This window comes from Idiotropiscis lumnitzeri, chromosome 2, assembly GCF_059441095.1.
Source record: "Idiotropiscis lumnitzeri isolate Australia: NSW breed Sydney's pygmy pipehorse chromosome 2, RoL_Ilum_1.0, whole genome shotgun sequence".
NCBI lineage: Eukaryota > Metazoa > Chordata > Actinopteri > Syngnathiformes > Syngnathidae > Idiotropiscis > Idiotropiscis lumnitzeri.
Window position 1 is genome coordinate 23,581,222 of NC_142392.1, and position 18,649 is coordinate 23,599,870.

At 41.0% G+C, this 18,649-nt stretch overlaps 1 protein-coding gene across 1 annotated transcript; it reads left to right on the forward strand.

Moving 5' to 3' along the window:
- The first annotated feature begins 13,411 nt into the window (after window positions 1-13,411).
- On the forward strand, window positions 13,412-18,081 carry LOC148342027 (uncharacterized). Its single transcript, XM_088288037.1, has 2 exons — window positions 13,412-13,435; window positions 16,535-18,081. The coding sequence occupies exons 1-2, from the start codon at window positions 13,412-13,414 to the stop codon at window positions 17,813-17,815; spliced, it is 1,305 nt and encodes a 434-aa protein (XP_088144163.1). The 3' UTR covers window positions 17,816-18,081.
- Window positions 18,082-18,649: the final 568 nt, after the last annotated feature.

Sequence of the window (18,649 nt, forward strand, 5' to 3'; positions counted from 1 at the left end):
GATCGTCCTTTTGATCCGAGTCGATGATCAGATGGGGTGGAATGACGGGTAAACCGTCGATGACGTAATCTGGGGACGAGGGGAGTGTAGCAGACGTGGCGCTGAGCTGATCGGCAGGTTGAGGGAGGTTGTCCGTGTGGCGGTGTCCATGACGCCGCCGCGAGCCCCTCGCTGGGTCCTTCTTTCTGGGTCGGGTCATTCTGTCGGGGGCTCGCCTTACGGCGAGGAGGAGGTGGACCCAAAAGGCGAGGAGGCCGAGAGGTGGGTAACGTGAAGGGAATTTATTAAATGAAACAAACAAGGACAAACAACGTGGCAGGGTGCTAGGTATCAAGGGCAACCAAAATGTGACTAACAGAAAAGGAGGACGAGGAACAGAAGCCGGGGCAAAACGCTGAGGGACGTAACGGGAACGAGGACGTGAACAAGAGCATGAGCTTGACAGGAACAAACGTGGTCGTGGAAGTCCGGAAAGTGTGGCAATGACGCTGAGTAGTTGGTCTGGGAAGCTTAAATAGTCCGAGTAATCAGGGGAGCAGATGGGAATCAGGTGCGTGATGGTTGACAGGGAACAGGTGCGTGGCTGGTGAGGACGAGATGGCTGAGAGGGAAACGCCCCTACACAGCTGACAAAACAATAACAGAAAAGCACATGGCACGAAGGAGGGAAGAAAATAACAACAAACACACTGACATGCCCGACACGGGTCATGACAATTCAGGAATAATTTGCCCATCTTGCAAAGCCAAATTCTAACATTGTGCCATATTAGCTGGATATCATTAGGACATTATTGCGAACCAACACTTCTGGATTGTGGTGATTATCGGCACAACGAAATGTATACGTTGTAAAATTGTTTCTGGGGGCAATGCCTGTGAGGATGCCACTGTCTAGATTATATACAAAGAAAGCTTTTACAACAGTCTGGGAATTGAAATAGATATAGATATAAAATTTGGTGGGTCTACGTTAATTCCAATATCTTATTCAAGTGCCTGATACAAGCTTCACAAACAAGTTTAAAAAGGTGATTGAGTGCAATTAATGGTTACCAGACGAACAAGTGTGTCTGCACATAGACGAGAATGCAAGTCAGTAAATAAAGACACACAAGCTTGCAGCATTACGTTACCTGCGTGACTTCTTAGAAGACAGAACATTACATGGTACCAGGTCGCGGGTCAAGAAAAGGACTGACGCGCGATGGACTCCGTAAGGCCACCAGAAGCGCTAAAAATGAAGGGAAATCTGGACGCGAGTTGGCGGGCTTTCAAGCAACAATTCCTGCTCTACCTTGCCGACGTGGGAGTCGGAAACAGAGCGGACGAAAAAAAAATAGCCCTTTTGCGAACCAATGCCGGAGCCGAGGCCATCGAGGTATTCAATGAACCCGAAGATAAAGACAAGTTTGAAAAGGTCCTGTGGATTTAATTAATAATAATAATAATATTCCCTTTATTAGTCCCACAATGGGGAAATTCGAACCCAGGCCTCCTGGGGAGACTGGGTCCTGAACGCGGCGCCTTGTAGATACACTTGCAAAGACATTTTCAAGTCGGACCTTTCAAGAGAAGCTATATCGTCCAACACTCACTCAGTGGTGCGTAAGTGTGTTTCTGGATATTATTTGTCCAGCCGTGGTGTCATAAATGATGGTATTTTGATGTGGATTCATTCAAGTAGGACTTCACTGAAGGCACCTTAAATTACTTTCACACCCTGGAAGGTCACTGACCTGGCGAGAGAATTGCCCCCACCATAAACAATGCTCAGGCCTATTTTCTCTCAGGGCAGTATCTGGTTACATCGGAACTTCAGAACCAAGACTCGTCACTTCTGTGAGCTCCAGTCCCTTCATAGTTTCATAAAGAGAATTACTTCCCATATCTATATAAGGCCATTTAAAAATACACAACTTTTTTTTTTATTTATTTCAATGTATATTTAAGCTTGCTTATGTAATAATACAATATTTATTCAATTGTTTTAGTATGTAAAATTATCAACAATTTGAACCTTTTTATTTCACACTTGAATATTTCTGAACATATTTGTTCTTTTGAAAATGTGTGCAATTTAAATTATTCCATCCATCCAGCCATTTTCTGCCGCTCATCCAGGGTCGGGTTATTGAATTATTTTTTTAGTATTTTTTATAATTCAATATTTATTTCAAGATCAGGACTCTTCTCAATTAGTTCATTATTTATAAAATGTTTCTATATTTGTTAATTTAATTAAGTCTGTAGGTGGTTTCCAATTTTACATTTTAAGATTTTCCTATTTCACTATATAAATAATCCAATGTATAAAAAATATAATACAGCATGAAAAAAAATATTTGGTATATTTGACAAAATGATAGTTTTTTCCAAAGTGAGATTCTGCTTAGCAACAAACCCCAAACACTTGATAGAGCTCAACCCATTAAGTGTATTTTGCAGAAATTTATTCAGAAAGCATAATATTAAATGTGAGGGGATATTTGAAGAGTTTGAGTTATGTTCAATGGACCATACATATACGAGCCAGCCTAACACAGCGAGAAAACCAGCGCTGACTCCAGTCGCCATCAAGTTGCCAACTCCTGACATTCCAAAACCTTTGAGAGAAACTGAGACTATTTGCGTTTCTCTGTCTGGTTCTTTTTATAGTTCAACTTCGAGTTCTGTTTTTCACCTTTTCACACAGCGTAATGAAGGCCAGTTGAGCAAGTGGAACAAGTGATTTTATTGATGATTGTGGAAGGCAACGATTTCATAAGCACCGTTTCTTCTCACACCTTTTCCATTAGGTACGATTAAAAAGACAACTGAAAAGCATAACGTTAACAAATGTTATTCCAGGCAAAGGCAATTAATTTTATTGACATGTTTGATGGAAACACAAAAAAAAATCATCACCACTCAGACACAATGGTTATTCTGGCGCTGATCCCATTGGCTTAATGTCGATAAAAGAGCTTTGCAAAATTAAATTTTTCATATTTTATTCAAAATCACATTTACATCTTACCACAGTCAGTTGCTTCAGTTTTTTGTTGTCTTTTTTTTAAGCTTCAAGGATCGCTGCAATTCTCACCAGCACAATCGTGTCTCTCAGCAAGACGTTGAGTGAAGAATTTTTTAGCACAAACGCTGCAACTAAATGGCATGTCTCCACTGTGTGTTCTTGTGTGGCTTTGTGAACTTGACTTTACAGAGAAGCTTTTGCCACAAACTGAGCAGGAAAAAGGTTTTTCTGCACTGTGTGTTCTTGTGTGGGTTGTTAAATTTGACTTTACAGAGAAGCTTTTGCCACAAACTGAGCAGGAAAAAGGTTTTTCTCCAGTGTGTAATCGTGTATGTGTTTTTAAATTCCACTTAAAAGAAAAGCTTTTGCCACAAACTGAGCAGGAAAAGGGTTTTTCTCCACCGTGCGTTCTTGTGTGGCTTCGTAAATGCGACTTTAGAGAGAAACTCCTGGCACAAACTGAGCAGGAAAAAGGTTTTTCTCCACTGTGCGTTCTTGTGTGGCTTCGTAAATGCGACTTTAGAGAGAAACTCCTGCCACACACTGAGCAAGAAAAAGGTTTTTCTCCAGTGTGTGTTCTTGTGTGGCAAGTTAAATTTGACTTTACAGAGAAGCGTCTACCACAAACTGAGCAGGAAAAAGGTTTTTCTCCACTGTGTGTTTTTGTGTGTTTTGTTAAACTTGACTTTTGAGAGAAGCATTTTCCACAAACTGAGCAAGAAAAAGATTTTTCTCCACTATGTGTTATTGTGTGTTCTGTTAAACTTGACTTTTGAGAGAAGCATTTTCCACAAACTGAGCAAGAAAAAGGTTTTTCTCCACTGTGTGTTCTTGTGTGTTTTGTTAAATTTCCCTTTTCAGAGAATCCTTTGCCACAAACTGAGCATGAAAAAGGCTTCTCTCCACTGTGTGTTCTTGCGTGCCTTACTAAATGAGACTTTTGAGAGAAGCTTTTGTCACAAACTGAGCATGAGAAAGGCTTCTCTCCACTGTGTGTTCTTGCGTGCCTTACTAAATGAGACTTTTGAGAGAAGCTTTTGCCACAAACTGAGCAAGAAAAAGGTTTTTCTCCACTGTGCATTCTTGTGTGGATTGTTAAATCAAACTTTTGATAGAAGCTTTTGCCACAAACTGAGCAAGAAAAAGGTTTTTCTCCACTGCGCGTTTTTGTGTGCCTTACGAAATGAGACTTTCGAGAGAAGTTTTTGCCACAAACCGAGCAGGAAAAAGGTTTTTCACCACTGTGTGTTTTTCTGTGCCCTTTTAAAGACAGCTTTGAAGAGAATGAGTCAGTGTGACATGCCCTTTCACCTTTGGCTTGCCCATCATCAGCATCATCATCATTAGTATCATTATCGTCATGAGCATCTGATAATGTGTCCTCATTATGTGCTGGCCCCCAGTGGTCTTCGTCACCTTCTGTTGTCACGTAATGACTTGAACTGCTGCTTGGAGGCTCCGCCCCTCTCTTGTCCTCACTCTCATCCTTGTTTTCATCTTCAGTCTTTATAGGGAGAACGTTCACTGGTGACTTGTTGATCTCCTCCTCCTCCTCCTCCTTTTTGATGTGAGTCAAGTCTGGCTCCTCTTTTACATAAAGGAGATCGTTTTCACTGACGTCTGCAGGACACAGAAAGACAAATTTGGTTTGGTCAAGTCAAACCTCATGCAGCGACTTTGTCTTATATTGTTTCTACCGTGCTACCTTGACTTGTGCCTGCCGCATACGGAGCAATGTGTGCAACCCCAACTTGGACCGGACCATGGGGGCATTTCACAAAATTACGTCCTACGATGTAAACCTCCCTTTAGCAGCACAGCTGTGATAAACGAGCATTTAAAAAGGAAGCACGTTGCGGCTGATGCCCGATTTCATTCTGGACAAAGTCACAGACGTTTCTGGAAGCGAGCTGAAGTTAGCACACACAGGCTTTTGTGTGCGTCTGATGGAACACCTGTTGTGGGACCCTAACATATTGATGGGGACCACTGGGGGCCATCGCAACATAATGTCATTGATAAAATAGGAATCCTTCAAGTGAAATATGTTTACAAGTATTTCATTTTGCATTTAGAGATAGTTTCATCGTGGGTACTTTTTGCTTTAATGATAATCTGGATACCTAAAAGAATTAAAGGGGCCCTGGCATCATAGTCGCTATTTATTGCATGATTTGCGTTTGTTTTGTTTTTTTTGTTTGTTTTTTTTTTGCCCAAAATGATATTTAGCCTGCTAGTATGTTTCAACATTCCCCTTTTTACTTTTTTTATAAAATTTCTGTTTCTAAATATATTTTAAAACAAAATTAACGTTTGAAGAGTCAAAATCCCGACAGATAAATGAAGCAACAACACTTTCACTCTGACTTTTATGTTGACATATTTGAATAATGACTGTATATTTTAAAGTTATCCAATATGTATTCAAATTCGACGAAGATACACCAAAATATTATGAGTTCACTGAATTATTTTGTAACCGCAATGATGTATAACAGCCATAGGGTGTCAGTAATGAGTAACAAAGTAACACAAGACCTCCCACTGTTCCGTCATCATTGTCATTTCGATAAATTACCAGGAACTACAAGTTGTGGGGGAGATGGAAACCACCTGAGCCACAGGAACTTTATTACCAGGAACTAAATGTTCCTGGACTTGTTGGAGGAAAAGGGGGTTGTGACGTTTTCCCTTTTTAAGCCCATAGTAAGCCAAAGATGCAGATGCATTCCTTGCAGCATGCGCTTGTTCACTGATGAGATTCGTGCAACCCTGGATGGATGCATTAAATGTATTTTAAATGTTTGGATGGGGTGAAACTATGCACACGTGCACAAAACAGTGCAGAGCCACCGTAGGTTCATTGACTCTCACCTGACCAAGACAGTACAAAGTTCATAAATAAAAAAGACTGATACGTACTTTTTTTTTTAAAAAGAAAAACTTACTTCCGTAAGGAATTGCTTTAACAACATTTAAAAACCGGAATAAGTCAAATGTTAAATAATCAGTTCAAATTTTATACTGGGAAAAACATGGAGTTCACCCCCCACTCTTGGTTATTCATTGGCAGATATTTTCTGCACTGATTTCATTTGGCATAAATAAATGTTCCGCAGACCTGCAAGTAAAAGACAATATTTAAAAATAAAACGGCAATAACCTTGAACGCATTTGCCCAAACAACTTAATGTTGTGATGCGTATTTTTAACGATAGAAAGTCGTTCTTTCCAAAGCAAATGAGAGTAAGACGTGTACAAACCTGCTTTGTGTAGCACAACACGAGGCTGGTTGCAAACTTCGCCCAGCAGTTGAAGATGTTGCTCGTTCTCTTCTTTTATTCCACAAAATTCCTCTTTGTACTTGGGTGTCGTTCTTTCACACATATTCAAATGATAATTCCCAAAAATCCGCACTTGATCTCTGCTTGGCGATGAGTCATGTGCCTCTTTTCGTTAGCGGCTAGCTAGCTAACAAGCTAAGCTAACTACGCCGAAAAGCATCAACACGCGAAGATGAGGTTATCGGGACACAAAGACTTAATGAATTATGTCGTAGTCCTTTAGAGTAGCACTGGACATCCTTTGAGAAAATTACAGTCAGTTCCACACTAAATTAGAAGAATTTAGCGGTGGGTGTTTTTGTTCCGGTGTGGACGGCTCGGTGGACGTGGTCGAGGTCCTTCGGAAGCTGCGCGCTTGCTAATGACGTCATGCTTTAAGCACGTATTTTTCAAATATCTTTCTTTGCCTCTGTGTTTGTTTTTACCCCTGGCTGTTCTGTTTCAATATATATTCTATGTAATATTTTAATTCGGTTGATAAAAAAAATGTAACAAAATAATTAAAATAACGCCACAAAACCGAGTCAGCTCCGACGTCACTTCTCCCCTATGCCCGGAGAAGCCGCTGCTGGAACAGCACTGGGACGTTTACGTTTCTCCTACCGAACTTGCAACAATGCTGTGGTTCAGAGCTGCAAGATTGTATGAATATAATGTCTGCATATACTAGCAGTGCTTCTCAATTATTTCACGCCCGCCCCTACCAAGAAGAAAAAGATTCGCTCCCTCCCACCACCAATTTTTTTTCTGTCTTTGTATATTGTGATTAGATTGTCAATAAAATATCCCTTAACTAACCTACATTGATAAGAAATATAATTTCGAGAACTATAATCGTGAGGATCTCGAAGCTCAGTACTCTGTTGTGCAAATATTGATGAGATGACAAATATTTGTCATGTCATTTTCCACACCGCTTATCCTGAAAAGGGTCGCGGGAGGGTCCTGGAGCCTTTCCCAGCTGACTACGGGCGAAAGGCACACGACACCCTGAACTGGTCGCCAGCCAGTCACAGGGCAGACATAGACACCGTCACTGAGTGGGAACTGAACCCACGCTGCCTGCACACAACTCAGGCGAGTGTACCACTACACGATCATGATAAAAATTTACTAATACGTTTAAAAAAAAAAACTGTATTAACATTAACAAACCAAACACAGTTATTAATACGTACATAATATAGAAAAGACAAAAGGAAGAGCCAGGGGGATTTTAATCAAAAATTCTATATGAATAACATAAAGCAACAGCTTTAGTATTGTTGGAGTTGAGTCACCGTGGAAATGAGAAGTATTTAGTAAATCAACTTTTAAAAGCCAAACTTACGCCAATGCGTGTTCGGTTTTTGTACTCAAGAAGAAAAGGGTCAAATAAAGACTCAACAACTGATTAGAGTTCCGATATTTAGTTTCTTCCATTTCTGGAGTTCAGTAAATAGTACAAAGACATCTGGGCGGCTTTTTCTTAATCTCACGAGAAACTGCACTCGGGCGAGCACAGTCGAAAAATGCGCACCATCTTTCAGCCCAGCTTCAGTTTTTATAGGAGTTTTATATGTCAAAGGTAATGTAGGTTGAATCGGTCGTCCTCGCTCCCTCCAACGGCACGGGTCCACGTCCAAGGGTAGGTTAGTCCTCGTCTGGATAGTTGATTCCCGTCTGATCCCCAAGACTGGCACGCCAAGGCTGGCCTTCTACGGCGGGCAGTCTCTCCGTCTCTCTCCCCGCTGGCATTCCTCTGGAATATTGTCGGTGTGCATGTGCAAGTGTAAGTCCGTGTCTGTGTGTATGCATGTGTATGTGCATGTGCTCCGACCTCCAATTGTTATGTCTTTCGGAATGTGTGTTTTGCAATAGCGTCTATGTGACACCTCTAGTGCCAAATTTGGTATGTTTGCATCTCTACAGCCAATGTGGAGAATGTACTTTGTCGTATTTGTCCATGAAGTGCTGTGAATGTGAGGGCAGCTCATGGAAATGCTATGTAGGCAAATTTGTTCTCACGACTGAGAATTTCAATAAAGTTCACACATTTAAACTAAGTACTATAAATTTAGCATCTGAGAATAATATAATAAATCAGTAAACATGACTACAATCCCAGTCAATCCTATCTATGCACAGTACTTCTACTTTCATCTGATAAATGCTTTTTGTTTCATCAATGTTTAACATATTCAGTAAATATGAACCTGCTAATTTTAATAATTGACCTTCTGTCCTGTAAGTGTTTAAAATAATGCCAGCAATCATAATACAATCCTTCATTTACCATTGCAGTCGTCTTATCATTGCAGCATTTTTTATCATTGCAGCATTTTATTAATTTCCCCTCTGGAACATGGACAGACATTCGGAGAGTTTACCTTACACTTGTATATGTTGTGGGATGTAAGTGTGTACATACACATGGGGATTTGTGTATTTACGTATATACTGTGTATATTCGCATAGGTTTGCTTTTTCTGAATGTCTGCTGCTAATGTCATACATTAACGGCTACATTGCACCACCGCCTCTGTGTGATCTATACCTTTGCTGCTGTAACACTGCAAATTTACCCATTGTGGGACTATTAAAGGACATCTTTATCTTTATCTTTAAAAACCTTGTGTTGGTGCTTGCTAAATAATTTTCCATAAGATTAAGATTGAACAAAATGGTGAAACAAAAATTTAAAAATTAAATACTGTAACGATTAAACATTGAATACTAAATTATTCCTAAAACAGTTCAATGAATCTTGAAATTAATAGTGAATTATTGTAGTTTAATGAATACTGAAACGAATAATGAAATATTAAAGTACTTTAAATAAATACCGAAATCATTTTTGAACACAATAACAGTTAGGTAATAAAAGAGTGACATATTTTAATTTAAAATTCGCAACCACATCACAACCTGGTGAAAAACCCTGCAAAGGTGCAAATATGTTCAGATTCAGATTCAGATTCAGATATACTTTATTGTCATTCTTGTACACATGTATACAGAACGAAATGTCGATACATCTGACCCGCACAGTTTCCTTAAATATACAGATATAAATATGTCGTATTGAGTAGGAATCTAGAAAAGGGATTTTATGTACAACAGTGCAAAAAAATAGAAAGTTTGTAGAGTGCAAACACGCAAGTGGGGGGGTAACAGCTGGGTAGGCTTACTATATGTGTGATTGACCGTTTAACAGTCGGGATAGGCAGCGCTTCTGGCCAATGTCCTGAATGGAGGGGAGAGAAGTCCCGATGATTTTCTCTGCTGTCCTCACCACCCTCCTCACACTACTCCAGTCGGAGGCACTGCAGCCTCCACACCACACAGAGATACAGTTAGTCAGGATGCTCTCTATGGTGCTTCTGTAGAATGTGATGAGGGTGGGTGGGGGCAGGTGGGCTCTCCTCATCCTCCGCAGGAAGTACAGGCGCTGCTGTGCCCTCTTCACCAGTGATGCAGTGTTCACAGACCAGGTGAGTTTGTCTGTGATGTGCACCCCTAGGAACTTGACATAAAGTATCACTTTATCATGTCAACTGTTAATAATAGGGAAATACATTTGGGATACTGTCCAACCGACGACATGGTGGCAGATGTATAAACAAAACCAGCAACAAAAGTAAAATTCAATACATCTCTCAAGTTCATATTTGGGAACAAAAATGTTTGTTCATGTGCACACAGTTCAAATCGTACGTTTTTCCAATGTTTCGAAGAAGATAACAATGATTTGCATCGTAAATGGTGACATCTGTCGGTGAGTTGGTGACAGTGCTCCACAATGCCAGCAGCCAATCATATCACAGCGGGGTGTGTCCTGTTCTTCCGCTCTAGTGCCGTCCAGACTGCGGTTTTCTCGAAGGAAAAAAACGACGCCATCTTTCATTCGTCTCGTCGAACAAAGAGAAGCACGCGAGTTATCGCCAAGCAGAGACCAAGTGCGGATTTTTTGGAATTATCATTTGAAAATGTGTGCTAGAACGACACCCAATTACAAAGATGAACTTTGTGGAATAAAAGAAGAGAACGAGCAACATCTTCAACTGCTGGGCGAAGTTTGCAACCAGCCTCGTGTTGTGCTACACAAAGCAGGTTTGTACACGTCTTACTCTCATTTGCTTTGTCAAGAACGACTTTCTATCGTTAAAAATATGCATCACAACATTAAGTTGTTTGGGGAAATGCGTTCAAGGTTATTGCCGTTTTATTTTTAAATATTGCCGTTTACTGGCCGGTTTGCTGAACATTTGTTTATGCCAAATGAAATCAGTGCAGAAAATGGATGCCAAAGAATAACCATTAGTGGGGGGTAAACTCCGTGTTTTTTTTCCCAGTTTAAAATTTGAACTGATTATTTAACATTTTACATATTCCAGTTGTTATATGTTGTTAAAGAAATTAAGTTTGTCATGTCATCATGATTCAAAACTATGCTGACAGATGTAGTGTATTTTTATATCCACACTGATAAAAATTTTGGGGCTGATCTACTTAGAAAATGTAAGGTAACCTTTTGCATCACACATTTATGTTTATAAAGCAAGGACAGTGCTTGTTTCATCTACTTAATTTCTTGTGCATAAGAAAGCGGTTTTGTAAAGTCTACTTAATTTTACATGTAAAGTTAGTTTAAATTTTGCAAGTGAAGTCAACTTAATTCTGCAAGTTTGTTAACTACATTACTTCAGTAAATGCAACCTAACTATTCAAGTTAACTTGCTTGCAAAGTTAAGTAGACTTTACTTGCGAAAATAAAACTAACCTGACTTGCAAAGTTAAGTGGATTTTACTTGCAAATCTAATTTCTTCCACACAAGAAATGAAGTAGCCTTTACAAAACAATCCTTGCACTATCTACATAAAAATGTGATGCAAAAAGTTACCTTACATTTAGTAAGTAGATCAAGCACACCATTTTGTGTCATGCTGGGTCTACTTTAAATATTAAGTATGTGACACCTGTTGGGCCATCCACTGCTCACTCAAAATATGTTTCCAAGGGCAAGGGTCAACATGACTATGAATGAATTCCAACAACTGATTAATCAAATAATTGGTAACAATTAAATTATAAACTATTTTTGTAAAGGACAAACAAACAATCATTAGTTGCGGCCCCAACACTATACATATGAACAACATGTGTCAAACCATGCATGTATAATTTTGTGACTTAATTCAAAACAAAACTTGGAATTTCTTGAGTTTATATAAGCATATTTATTTGACAAGAAAATATTTTTTGTTATGAACAGTGAGGGTGAAGGTAAGACGTGGCAAAGTTAAATACATTGAAAGGACATGTTCATTCATAATCAATGTTTGTCTCAAAAATTAACTCACCTAATATCCGTTCATCTAACACCAACCAAACATCCATCCTATGCTTGTGGACGTTTTTATTAAATTCTGTTAAAAATAATTCTAATTTTGTCACCATTTAAATAGAGAAATCTAAGATCATAAAAGAATGAATGCATGTTCCGTGGAATGTGATTTGTCAACACGGAAAAGCCCTGAGTGATAAAAACGTTAACATATGGTTAAGGAACAGGTCTCTTTGACGGCAAAAGTCTGACTATGGTAAACAATTGATAATTAGACCTCAATGAAGTGATTGTGCAGTTGAAAAAGTTCATATCTTGACTGTGAAAAGCTAAAGTGAGAAACTAGGATTAACTATTTGGCAAACACTAGAACGTATTCAGTCTCGAGGAAGACTGAATGCAGTAAAATTGCAATAAGAAGAACAATAAACCAGCCCAGAGTGTTACAATGTCCTGCAAACAAAAGTTTGGGATTTACCCTGAGGGCGAAATTCCTCTCTGAACTCCTCCTTTTTGCCCCCGGCAGCAACTCATGAAACAGGGAAACTGATAAAAGATACAATTTTGTTGAAACAGAACATGCAAGGTTAAAGGTCATGCAAAACGAAAAATAAAAAAACATCTAATGTTCCATACTTCAGTTTGGTGACGGATGGACGACGGTAATTCAATTAATGGAACGACATTTTGAGATGGAAATGACAGGGATATGATGAATTATCATGTTATGAGGGGACTTTTGATATACAGTAAATTGATATAAATTAAATTAGAAATTTTTAGTCTGCGCATAATCGACTTCAAAGAATACTGACTCATGGGTTGAGGAAAACGGGGTTATATTAGTTCAGTGGTTCTCAATTATTTCCTGTCACGCCCCCCCTACCAAGAAGAAAATAAATTTGCGCCCCCCCACTACAGTTTTTTTTACATTTCGTACTCATGTACATGTTCTTTGTATATTAATGTTGGATTGTCAATAACATATCCCTTAACAAAGATAAATCGAAAAAAAATCTATCATTTTGAGAACGACTATTGTGAGGATCTCGAAACTCAGCACTCTGTGGTGCGAATATTGATGGGATGATAAATATTTACTTTATGTTTTTGTTTAGTTTTTTTTAACTTTATTAACATGAACAAACCAAACAGTTATTAATGCGTACATAATATAGAAAAGACAAAAAGCCAGGGGGATTTCAAACAAAAATTCTATATAAATAACATAAAGCACCAGTTTTAATATGTTGACTATACATTTTTTTTATATGTTCACAATCTGATTGACGTTGAACCGCTTCGTTGTGATGACGTCAGCCATTTCCGTGTTCCAGCCTGAGAGCGTCTGCTAAATTGCTAACGTAGCCATCGTCTTATTTTGTTTGGATACGTAATGGTTGCAATACAACATTTCTGTTCATAGCTGCTGGCTCTCCGCCCGAACGCGGTTTGAGTCAGACTTCTTTTAAAAGTCGAGCGTCCATCGAAGCAATTAATTTTAGCGATTAGCGCGCTTAGCGCCTCCTTGCTCGCTCTGCTGCGGCGCAAGATAGCTTGGCGCAGGGCATTTAAGGAGCGGCGAAAGAAATCACTTCCGGGTCAACGAGCGACGGGGCGACGCTTTTTTTTTTTAAACCAGTACTGCGTGAACTCGGGGCACAAACAGCTTTGACGAGCTCAAACTCGCGTGGTCTGAGATCGCCTTTTTTGGTCCCAAAACCATGCAAAAAAGCTGGTTCCTCAGGGTCCCACACGCCCCCCTCAGCATCGCACCGCGCCTCCCCAGGGGGGCGTGCCCCACTATTTGAGAATCACTGTATTAGTTAGTTAAAAAAAGAGGAGCTAAATTATAGTTCACATGTTCATGGGGATTGAATATGAATCATAAACAGAAAACAAAACCAATTGGTATTGGCGTTTGTAAAATATGATGAGGGATTAAGTTCGTGAGCTCTTATGGGAGACGGGGTGAGACGCGAATGGATTGAAGCTTCCGCCAGTGACACGTCCAATAGTGTCACCACCACACAGCTGTGCGTCTTCGAGGGCGCGCGCCTCCCAGTTACTGACATCATGCGAAACAGTCCGTCAATGAGAAACTGCTAATCAGTATGAGAAGAACCCCCGTTTCTGCATCGATGAAAGAAAATATTGTATTGGATGTAGAAAAAGAATTGTTACACTCGTGGGTTCAGAGGGCCAAGAGTGCTAATTCACCGGGAACGGAAAAAAGAATATGGGAAAAATAAATAAATAAAACCGGGGGGAAGCAGCTAATGCAGCAGCCGACGCATGCAGCTCCCATTGCGTCTGCTCTTTCCATTTCCGTTGCTCCTGGGCCAGGTTCTGGTGACGCAGCGCCACAGCAGGATTGTTGTCCGCACCGGCCAGTCAACAAGGTCACGTAACAGAAGTAGGGGTGGTTATAGAGATGGGTTGTGAGTGGGACGTGCTTTTGATGTGGGTTGTAGGGTTACTGGGTGATGAGCGGTCCAAACCGAGCCACTTCCTGAAATGTGCCATCCTGTGGTCCAGCGCACAAAGAGGTCCACTAGCACCGGGGCGCCATCGCTACCCCCTATTCCGACAACGCTTCTATGGCTTCCAAATGCACACTTGACGCCTCAACCCGATTGGGACCCCATTCCACGATAGGGGTGCCCGCGGAGCCTCAGCATTCAAGGACCAGCAGGTCTTGGCATTCCGGTGACGATTGATGGACAACAGTTTTTGATGGTGGAACAAGATATTCCACGCTTTGCAAGTTCCTTCTGCATATCCCAGTGAGCAACAACACTGTTACGCTTGTAGGACTCTTGAGATTGGCCGAGTCACTGCCATGGACCGAACCCGCACCTGTGAAACAAACACTGGAATTCGAGTGGGACTGAATTTGACTGTGCACATCCGCCGGGGGAAGCATATGTTGTCCTCCGTTCCAGTAGACTGGGCAGCTCTGAGACCAGGGTCTCCATCCTCCCGCAGCTGGTCCGTCCTTGTTCCTGCTCTGGTCTGCGCGGTGTAGCCGCCTCCACCCATTCAAACCACCAATTGGTCCTTTGCATTGAACACTGAGTTATGATGATTTGGTTTATCAGAATGCATTCACCCAATTTCGAGAGTCAGAACTGCATCTTGCATTAGGATTATGTATTTGTGATGTCTACCGGTGCTGCCCCGCATGTGTGCCTTGCCCCAGAGCAGAGGAAACTGTTTGAATTGTCTCTGTTTGCTGAGCCACAAATCACATTAACTATCGGTGCGCATCATCATACTAAAGATTTCGGCCCATTGGTGAAGACTTTTGGCAGAGTTAATTTCAGATGTAGAATACTCCATGTCACTAGCAGGGTGTGGTGTTTCAGCACCCATTCCGAATTCTTCTGTTACGGAACAGTTTCCGAATTTCTTGACAGTATGGTAGACAGTGAATGGGTCACTCTGAAGCGAAAGCTCTGTTTGCGTCTCTGCCTGAGGGGTTGTGGACCCGGGGTCTGACTGATGTTGTGCTCTGCTCCACAGCTTGTCCAATTTGTTTTTGCTATATCTGCAAAAGTTTTTATATTATTGTGAAAGAAATTAAGTTTCAAAACTATGCTTACGGGATAATAGAAGGTCACAAAAACATGGACCTCTTAAACAGGAAAACGTGAGTTCAGTGGTAACAGAGTTGTGTCTATGCTGGCAGTTTAGCAGGAAGCCACAAAAACAGATGCACGTCTTGAACCGTGTTTGACAGGAAACCGTTTAGCTCGCATTTAACAAAAGTGTGACCCAAACATGTCTTGTAAGCTGAAACCGTTCGAACAACAGGAAGAGTGTGGACGGGTGTGATGAAGTCGAAGTGTTCATGTTTTTCCATTCTTTATGAGTTTGCATATACAAATTGCTTTGCTGTGCTTCAATAAAACGCCGCACAGGAGCGGGAACGCTTTTCTCTTTGCCGGACTGCTCCTCCTCAATCTTGGCTGGGTGATTCATTTGTGCAGGCTTGTCTCGTTTTTTTACAATAACTTCTCTGACATATCTTGTTCAAGCAATTCCTTCTGGAATGATTCAAACTGACTCTAAAAACTCTGCACACTACGGCAAAAATATCAATGGCGGTTGATAAATTTTAGTGGATAAAACACAAAGGGTTAAGTTTTTAAAAAAAATCAAGTACGTATTGGTCTTATTTATGAACTTTGTACTGGCTTACAATGGTCTTAAAAAGGGAACACGTCACAACCCCCTTTTCTACCAACAAGCCCAGGAACATTTAGTTCTATCTCGAAATGCAAAATGAAATACTTGTAAACATATTTCACTTGAAGGATTTCTTTTCTATCAATGACATTATGTTGCGATGGCCCCCAGTGGCCCCCATTAATAAGTTAGGGTCCCACAACAGGTGTTCCATCAGACGCACACAATAGCCTGTGTGTGCTAACTTCGCTTAGCTTCCAGAAACGTCTGTGACCATGTCAGGAATTAAATCGGGCATCAGCCGCAATGTGCTTCCTTTTTAAATGCTCGTTTATCACTGTTGTGCTGCTAAAAGGAGGTTTACATCGTAGGACGTAATTTTGTGAAATGCCCCCATGGTCCGGTCCAAGTTGGGGTCGCACGCATTGCTCCGTGTGCGGCAGGCACAAGTCAAGGTAGCACGGTAGAAACAATATAAGACAAAGTCGTCGCATGAGGTTTGACTTGACCAAACCAAATGTGTGTTTGTCTTTTTGTGTCCTGCAGACGTCAGACAAAATGATCTCCGTTCTGTGAAAGAGGAGCCAGACTTGACTCACATCAAAAAGGAGGAGGAGGAGATCAACAAGTCACCACTGAACTTTGTCCCTATAAAGACTGAAGATGAAAACAAGGGTGAGCGTGAGGACAACAGAGGGGCGGAGCCTACAAGCAGCAACTCAAGTCATCACGTGACAACAGAAGGTGACGAAGACCACTGGGGGCCATCACAAGCACAAAATGAGGACACATTATCATGCTCTCCTGATGATGATGATGACGATGATGGGCAAGCCAAAGGTGAAAGGGCATGTCACACTGACTCATTAACTTCAAAGTTGTCTTTAAAACCGCACACAAGAACACACAGTGGAGAAAAACCCTTTTCCTGCTCAGTTTGTGGCAAGAGTTTCTCTCGAAAGTCAAGTTTAAAAAGGCACGCAAGAACACACAGTGGAGAAAAACCTTTTTCTTGCTCAGTTTGTGGAAAAATCTTCTCTCAAAACGCAACGTTAACAAGTCACACAAGAAAACACAGTGGAGAAAAACCTTTTTCCTGCTCAGTTTGTGGCAAAGGATTCTCTCAAAAGTCTCATTTAACAATCCACACAAGAACACACAGTGGAGAAAAACCCTTTTCCTGCTCAGTTTGTGGCAAGAGTTTCTCTCAAAAGTCGCTTTTAACAATCCACACAAGAACACACAGTGGAGAAAAACCCTTTTCCTGCTCAGTTTGTGGCAAAGGATTCTCTCAAAAGGCACATTTAACAATCCACACAACAACACACAGTGGAGAAAAACCCTTTTCCTGCTCAGTTTGTGGCAAGAGTTTCTCTCGAAAGTCGCCTTTAACAATCCACACAAGTGCACACAGTGGAGAAAAACCCTTTTCCTGCTCAGTTTGTGGCAAGAGTTTCTCTCGAAAGTCGCTTTTAACAATCCACACAAGAACACACAGTGGAGAAAAACCCTTTTCCTGCTCAGTTTGTGGCAAAGGATTCTCTCAAAAGGCACATTTAACAATCCACACAACAACACACAGTGGAGAAAAACCTTTTTCCTGCTCAGTTTGTGGCAAAGGATTCTCTAAAAAGGCACATTTAACAAGGCACACAAGAACACACAGTGGTGAAAAACCTTTTTCCTGCTCAATTTGTGGCAAGAGTTTCTCTCGAAAGTCGCATTTAACAATCCACACAAGAAGACACAGTGGTGAAAAACCTTTTTCCTGCTCAGTTTGTGCCAAGAGTTTCTCTCAAAAGTCGCATTTACGAAGCCACACAAGAACACACAATGGAGACAAGCCATTCAGTTGCAGCGTTTGTGCTAAAAAATTCTTCACTAAACAGGGTGCTGAGAGTCACAATTGTGCTGGTGAGAATAGCAGCGATCCTTGAAGCTTGAAAAAAATAAAACAAAAAACTGAAGGAACTGACTCTTTGTGGTAAGATGTAAATGTGATTTTGGATGAAATATAATATATTTAATTTTGCTAAGCTTTTTTATTGACATTAAGCCAATGTGATCCGTGCCAGAAGAAGCAATGTGTCTGAGTGATGATTTGTTTTGGTGTTTACATCAAACATGTAAATAAAATTAATTGCCTTTGCCTGGAACAACATTTGTTAACATTATGCTTTTCAGTTGTGTTTTTAATCGTATTTAATGGAAAAGGTGTGAGAAGCAACTGTGCTTATGAAATCGTTGCCTTCCACAATCATCAATAAAAATCACTTGTTCCACTTGCTCAACTGGCCTTCATTACGCCGTGTGAAAAGGTGAAAAACTAAACTAGAAGTTGAACTATAAAAAGAACAAAGCTCACCCCTATGCTTGGAAGGGGGGTGGTGACTATCCAAGTGGGGGGACTATGCATGAACTTTCGGGTGTGGGTTGCCGCGGTACGCGACCCCTGCATCATAGGACTGGACTTTCTACGAACAGCCCAGTGCGTCCTTGACCTGGGGAGGAACACGTTGGCTTTTCCAGGAGGCCCCACAGTTGAAATGGTGCGCCCTACACAGCCTGAAAAGTCATTCCTTCCGACGTTGAGCGCAGCCTTTGCACAGCAGGAGTCTGATCCCACCCATGAACCGCTGGCTCCTATGACTTCTCCACCCACATCAGATGCCCACATTGATGAGCATTCCTCTTCCCCGGCCCCGTGGTCCATGACAGGTGGAGTGGACAGATTGACGGCAGTGCGCGAAGTGTGGAAGCGCAACAGTGAT

What these genes read in the sequence shown, in the direction of transcription:
- LOC148342027 (XM_088288037.1), top strand. Translation starts at nt 13,412, where the DNA reads ATGCAAAAAAGCTGGTTCCTCAGG. An exon ending in AAAAAAGCTGGTTCCTCAGG is followed by an intron (nt 13,436 to 16,534) that starts GTCCCACACGCC and finishes GTCCCTATAAAG; the next exon opens with ACTGAAGATGAAAACAAGGG.